This window comes from Ostrea edulis, chromosome 5 (genome assembly GCF_947568905.1).
Source record: "Ostrea edulis chromosome 5, xbOstEdul1.1, whole genome shotgun sequence".
Classification (NCBI taxonomy): domain Eukaryota; kingdom Metazoa; phylum Mollusca; class Bivalvia; order Ostreida; family Ostreidae; genus Ostrea; species Ostrea edulis.
This window is the reverse complement of record NC_079168.1, coordinates 40,307,628-40,315,127: the sequence shown is the minus strand read 5'-3', so window position 1 is coordinate 40,315,127 and position 7,500 is coordinate 40,307,628. Positions and strand designations below refer to the sequence as shown.

The 7,500-nt window shown below is 34.0% G+C and overlaps 2 protein-coding genes across 2 annotated transcripts in view; one reads left to right on the top strand and one right to left on the bottom strand.

Annotated features, from left to right (window-relative positions):
* Positions 1-1,675, bottom strand: part of LOC125650377 (ankyrin repeat and SOCS box protein 3-like) — a 35,534-nt gene extending 33,859 nt beyond the window's left edge. The window contains exon 1 of the mRNA XM_048878612.2: positions 1,640-1,675. The gene's annotated coding sequence lies outside the window, so the exon portion shown is untranslated. The remainder of the gene's footprint in view (positions 1-1,639) is intronic.
* Positions 1,676-1,855: 180 nt separating this feature from the next.
* The window catches only part of LOC125649953 (U4/U6.U5 tri-snRNP-associated protein 1-like), a 32,141-nt gene continuing 26,496 nt past the window's right edge, over positions 1,856-7,500 (top strand). The window contains exons 1-4 of the mRNA XM_048877828.2: positions 1,856-2,198; positions 4,870-4,942; positions 6,752-6,819; positions 7,066-7,201. Of these exons, the coding sequence (XP_048733785.1) occupies positions 1,973-2,198; positions 4,870-4,942; positions 6,752-6,819; positions 7,066-7,201 (503 nt within the window). The 5' untranslated portion in view covers positions 1,856-1,972. The remainder of the gene's footprint in view (positions 2,199-4,869; positions 4,943-6,751; positions 6,820-7,065; positions 7,202-7,500) is intronic.

The following is a 7,500-nucleotide window of genomic DNA, read 5'->3' as shown; positions in this document are numbered from 1 at the left end:
TGTCTTCGAGGGCAAAAACGATTCTAGATAGGAGGAAAATGTAGTTTAATTGGGCTATATGGACCGTGGATATTGGCCTGGATAGCTCAGTGGTTAGAGCACCTGACTAGTAATGACTAATGCAGCGATCCAAGGTTAGATTCCTGGTCCAGCCATAGATTTTTTCCTTCCCTATATGACACTAGTTTATATATTAAGCATTGTTTGCCTACAGCATGTTGTATGGAATACAAGGATAAAGTTTTTTCATTCAGTAAAATTTTATTTTCATACTTTTAGAAAATATGTTAATAAAAGGTTTAAAATAGCCATTTCATATAGCTTTATACAGGTCCAGTCCAAAGACTATTTCTACCTACGTAGCTTGCATTTCGTGGCCAAACACAGGAACGGCGCAATATGGTGTGTACCAAATTTCTTGATTATATATAACTTACACTGACGATGAATGCCACAAAAGTATTGGACAAAAAGATTACTTTCTAACCTTTCAAATTTACATAAATACAGGGCTTGAAGCTAACTTTTTATGTCACCAGTCCAGCCGGACTGATGGGGTATAATTTTAACCAGTCCACAGAAAAAATTACCAGTCCAACAGAGTTTTCCAGAAATAATCAAATATATTTTGTTGATATCATTAAAATGAAATTTAACTCATTATGCCTTAGACAATATTGTAACACTTAAATGTGGGATTTATATTTACGAATCAGATTCGTCCGATTGATTAAACAGATAGAAGCATGCCAAATGTGTATGAAATTTCATATTAAGTATATTTTCCAAAATGATGCTTTAGAAATTTAACCAGTCCCATCAGACTGACTAAAACAAATGTCAGTCAGTCCGCCAGACTTTTAGCCAGTCACAGACTGACGGACATATGTTAATTTCGAGCCCTGAAATAACAGCATCCAGTTCCATTTCCTAAAAGCTTAGGATCAAAGCTACGTGTTAAAAAGTGTGGAATGTCTTACAAATCTGTATTGATTTTAAAGTTTACCTTCATGCATTTTTACATTAAAGGTTTTGGGGCGAATTTTCATGCATTTCCTCTGCATTCTCCACCCTCATAAAGTATTCAAATTTACTCTGAATTTTGTCATGCACATGCACATGATGCATAAAATGACTGACCTGTTTAAAAGATGCGCCTTAATCATTATTTATTTATATTTTCAAAAACAGGTAAAAGTAGGTAGAAGTAGCTATTTTAAGTAGGTTTAAATACCTATGTAGCTATTAATAGCTACGTAGGTAGAAATAGTCTTTGGACTGGACCTGTTATAGCTAAATATAGAGATTGTACGGGTTCTGTGAATAGTGCTTTTCACTCGTGAATATACAGTACTTGCACCATTTCAACTCGATGGCTACAGCAAATATAAAAGCACACTCTGTATATATCTTCTGTATACTGCAGCATAGTTGCTTTGCTACTTCACAATTTTAGCTCAACATTATTAAAAGTGTCATCAAATTCTTGCTTGAAGCTAATGAGCAAAAAGATTATCTGTGTTATTGAGTCATAAACTGTGATACTACTGCAATGCGTTTCCGCAAATTATAAATGTACAAAAAACATGATTAACATAACATTACATTTAACTTAACAAAAACAAGAAAACAACTTTACCACTTGATTGGGGGGATATAAACAGGTCGTTCGTAAAGGACTTGCAACATGATATAGATATAGATATATTTTCGCAGAGATCATCAAAATTCTTCACAATTACGATACAATCCAGAACATTTATTCTGAACATTGAAATGCTGAATTTTTATAATACCATCTTGTATATGACCTCAACTAGTGTCAACAATAGAATGTCAAATACGAAACAATTTTTATTGATCTAGTTGTAATCTTCACTTCCGGTTTTTATTTTCGCAGTGAAAACGACAACAGAAATCCATTGGAATTGCGAAAATTTTGCAACTAGTCTTAGTGAGAGTGTTTTAGAAGATGGGTTCTTCCAAAAAACATAAGGAGAAAGATAAGGACAGGGAGCACAAGAAGAAAAGAAAACACCGATCTCGATCTCGTTCCAAAGAGAGGAAAAGACATCGACATGATCGGGATAGAGAACATTCGGACCGCGACAAATACCGACGAGAAGAAGACTATCTTGAGAGTGATGATTATTACCCAAAAGAACTTGAAGATGTTGAAATTAAGATATCATCAAAAGGTTTAATTTTAGATAAGAATAATAAGTTTTTGATAAGGCATTGTGCCAGCATCATCAACGTTTTAGACCACAGGAGTTTGAAATTTAGCGAACGCATAGCTCATGGCTTGGTCAAGCGAGTGCATTTTATTGACTTTATTGATGAAATTTCAAACTCCTGTTTTTAGACAGAATTTTCTATTGTTAAATTGATTATGTCCTAGGGACCCGGTTTAACGATGGAATGCATCCCATATACCCGCAATGTAGCAAAATAAAAATTGCACTCTGTACATGTTTCAGTAAAATCATGTCACATATCATTAATATAGTACCAAAAAAGTTACCTTCACTACTGACTCGCCATTAATTCCATTTTAATTTAGCATAGAAAAAGAACTAAGAGTTTGAATTTCGGTGTGTATAGCTTCCATTTTACCGGAGCTTTGTCATTGCGTAAGTGAACAGCTCCCATATATGGAGATATGACCTTTTACGGAAAATGTACTATGATCTTTACTACGCCATTATTTTAAAGAAAATTAACTTATAGTTTCAAATAAACGCTGTAAATAGTAAACATTGCAGTGTCAAATTAAATTAAATGAAGGTTTAATACTCTTTTGATGAAAATTCCTTTAATTAGGCCTGAATGAAGAAAGTAACCCAGATTACAATTGCAAACACATATCTTTTCCCTTAAGCACTACAGAGATTATTTCTGCCTGTTCGTCTTTCAATTCTACAAGGGAATTCTGTGTCCAATGCACATCGTACTATTTTTGTCTTCAAGCTCTTTGCAAAAGGTACGTTTTTCATGTTTTCCATTTATGGTAGTGGGCGGTTCTTCATTAAGCATATGTTTTTGAAAACAGCAGGGTGTTTCAATAACAGTTTCTGGTAAAATGGCAGTCAGTTTGAATCAAGAAAAGTGACATTTCAAAGTGTTCAGTTTACAATATTATTTTACGTTTTTTTACAGTGTTAAGGATTTAAGAATTATCAATGTGGTTAGTTGTATTCAATTTTAGCTTTAAATTTACGCGTTTATTCTTTGGGGATTTTGAAATCGTTTTGGAGTGATTCTGTAATTTTCTGCTACATTACTGGTATATGGGAGGCATTCTTACTGTGATGAGGGTCTGTCCCGAGACAGTTAGATTATTCTAAAGTACAAGGTTTTTAAAAAACTATGCTAAAATTTTCCCACACTGCCACAGATAAACTAATACGCCCACAAATCATATACAGAGCTTTCAAGAGTACTTGCCAGCTCCATCTGATTTTTCATGATATTTATCAATGTCTCACCAAGTTATGCAGAATATTTATTTCTAATTCCTTTTTTTCTGGTTATCGGATTTTTCCACGTTTTCTCTTGAAATCTTTTTTTTTTTTTTTTTTCATATCTTTATTGAAAATGAAATATTTACTGAATGCAATTTCTCCTGACCAGTTTTTCCTCACCTTCAGTTTTAACTCGCATTTCAAAGGTGCCTTTACTAGCATTAACAACTAAACTGTTGATTTAAAAATTTCGAAGTATTAATTTTACCATGTAGAATTCATATGAACTAGTGGGCAAATGCTAAGTTTCAATAGTACCAGCATGCGTCATACAGTAGGTCTGTCTGACCATATTAATAAACATATTTCCTACCATTGAAATGCACATATCCAAAAATCGTAGTAAATTTTAGTAACACTATTTTCAAAATTGGTTTGTAAAATTGCCCCGGTCCCATGGTCTGAATCTTTGGCATACATTGATATTGTTTGATGCAATATTGTTTTCTGAATTCACCATGTTCACATTATCATATATTTTTAAAAAATTCATGAATCAGAAATAGCACAGGGACTTTTAATATTTTGATACACATTTATATGCTAACACACTCATTGGTAATAGTATTATTGATGTACTTCTGCATGGCACTTTAATTATTTGTGCCAATAATGCATTTGCTTTTACACCAAGTACATAAATAATTATGTAGCTGGGTATGATAGTTTGGTAGCTCAGTTGGTAGCACCCACAGGGGTCATAGGAAACTCACAGGGGTCATTGTGGGCTCTAGGTTTAAGTGAAAGTCTGGCCAACACTTCCCTCCCATGGAGTTCATCAATGGACGTAATATTCTGAATGATAATCAACATGAATATTTAAACACATCACAATGTATCAAGTTTAGAATTAAAGTCTTGGCACTAGCTTATTGATGGTTAATCATTGTGGCTAAGGACATACAGATTAGAGTTTCATTTACCTAATAGAAAGAAAAAGGAAAGGCCTAGGCACCTGTTGATCTTCAGATGCCACAGACTTTGAAAGAGATGCTATACTCAAGAAATGTTATCCAAATTTTAATGAATATGTAAATTCCTGAAATTTCTACCGTAGTTGAATTTTCATTTAGACATGGTTAAAGTACGCACACTCAAACAGGCATTATTTTGACAATATAAGTGCTATGTAATTGTATGGCACAAAAAAAGCAGGGAACCTCAATATACGTTCAACTTTGTCAAATTCTTGCATTTACTGAAAAATAGTTGAAAGAAAATCTGCATTTATGCCGTCATGTGATAAAGGGCTTCCCAAATTAACCACACAATATTATATTGATATAATTACGGAACTGATTAAACACTTTTGTCATATCTGTATTAGATTTATTTTTGTTGACAGGATCGCACACAACAGAGGCTCCAGCTACTGGAGGGTCTAGCGGAGATGTCTCGTTAAGCATAGAGGAGACAAAGTAAGAACTTCACACAGATACTCCATATTGTGTCACATTTCATGTTTATGTATTAGATACCATCTTAATAATTTTGAAATTACTTATCTTTGCTATGAAATTGTTTCAAAGCAGAGTATCATATGAGAAACACCTGGGAGGTGATGATCTTGATAAATGGGTGGATCATTCTCTATTTTTGGCCGGGTGTTATAGTAGATTGGATCAGTTACTGTGTACATGTATCATATGTCTATATTGCAAAGATGTTTTATCGCAATTCACCTTTGAATTAGAACGCTTTACCCGATATAGTATTGCGTTGTGTGACGACACAATTGAATGAGACGATTGAACAATTTGAATGACATGTTTGATGTAATACAGCAAGAGTTTTCATTGGCCAATTACAGCCCGCCCACTTTCTCGAGCGGATTCAGTGTAACTGGAGAAATGTACATAGCTCTCTGGAAAGATCCACCTCTTATAAAAACCTTCGATTTACGGGTCACAAAAAGCTGCGGACGGTTGAGGCCTGAAATCGGTGTATTCTTGTGTTGTTGTCTCACAAACTCAATATAAAAAAAATCTTAACATATTTTCCTACTATATACTTGCGTCCAAACATACCTTCAAATATTCATTAAAGCCACACACCACCCGAAAACTCGCAGCTTCAAATGATTTCGTTTGTTGGCGTAGCCATGTTAGGTAGCTGGTCAATTTGAACTCTTGCTATTGGTACAGTGTATCTTATTCATAAAATCGGTTGTAAGTTATGTATTCGCTCTTCATTTATTATCAACACGAATAATTAATAGAAATTAAAACATTTTTGTACCAGTTTTTGTAAAGGTAAAATAAGCTCTAGATGAACGAAAATGCTACATAAGGACATTAGATGGAGACCGGCCGGCGCGGCCGCTCATGACTAATGAAAGCCGCACTGCCGTGAGTTTAGCTATTTCAATAATTATCATTTAATAGGACTGGGGTGGTATATTATTTAAACAATTTAGCTAAAATATGTGTGGGGTATTAGTACACATCTAGACGCTATTGTGCCAATATGGAAATGAACTGGGATTCGAATTGACTGGCTACCTAACATACGTCTACGAACGAAATCATCAAAAACTGTGATCCGAGTTTTTGGGTCGTATGGGGCTTTAATAAATATTTGAAGGTATGTTTGGACACAAGTATAGCAGGAAAATATGTTAGGATTTTTTTTTATATTAAATTTATGAGACAACAACACAAGAATATAACTTTTTCTCTTTCTTCCTTTGAAGTTTTGTTTTTTTCAATCTAGCATCTGGCCGTCATGTTTTCAAATGCTGACTACTCCCGTATAAGGGAATTTGGGCGGACTTATACATATGAACCAATGAGAGTTTCTGTGCATTTCGCAATTGTATTACAAACAGATTCAATTGTGTCGTCACACAACGCAATGCTATATCGGCCAAAGCGTTCTAATTCGAAGGTGAATTGCGATAAAATGACTCTTTATTCTTAGCATTACATTTGTGACCAATATGGAATCTTGTATCTTGTCTCAGCTTGATCTTAGTCTGAATGCAGAAACACATTTTTACAAGAACACGACCAATTAACACCCAGTTATGTTGTCACATGCCCGTACATGTATGATTTGCATAGCCATGATCTTTTTGATTTGAAAGTGTATCCACACAATAAAAACACAACTGTTGAATATTAAATGGAACACATTAGAAAATGTACCAAAAAATATTGATACGAGTTCTTGAGGGGAGATGATCAGGTGGTAGTCATTGTTACTGAGATGTTTTACTCTGTTTACAGCCGTATTAGAGCCAAATTAGGATTGAAGCCTCTAGAAGTTGGTGGTAAAAAAGAGAAAAAACACACTGGTAAGTCCTCAGTCATGGGGGGGGGGGGGGTGTGTTAATTAAAATTAAAAACTTTTTAATAAAAATTGTTATTTCACAAAACATTTCTATAAGTCACATAAACAAGCATAAAATGTGCATTGTATGAAACCTGTTTTAAGATTTTGGATAGGTGTATTAACAATGAATATAATAATTATCGATTACATTATTGGGAAGTCATTTGATGAGTGTGTTTAATGAATTGAGTATATTTAACAATTACAGAAGACGGATACTTCATAACAGAAGAAGGAGATGTTCACAAACCGGCAGCAAGTCTCACAGAAAAAAAACAAGCAGAAAAGATCAAGGAAAAAATTCAGAAAATGAAGGATAAAAGAAAAATCAAGGATAAGTTAGGGTATGACAGAAATGCTGCTTATTGCGTCATTAAATGTGTTTCCTTGGCAGCTTTGTTATGCCCCTGTAATAGATTTGGGAACATTGTCACAAAACCCTTTAGCTTGACCAGTGAAAACAAAGACTTAGTTACATATTTACAATTTTATATAAAAACAAATAAATATATATACATGTACAAACATATAACAGAAAAATTTCAATTAATGAAACAAGATTGTCCATGTCCATTGGAGGGCAGCACATGTCCACCATATCACATCCATACATGTACCACGTGTACACTACTTGACTACATAC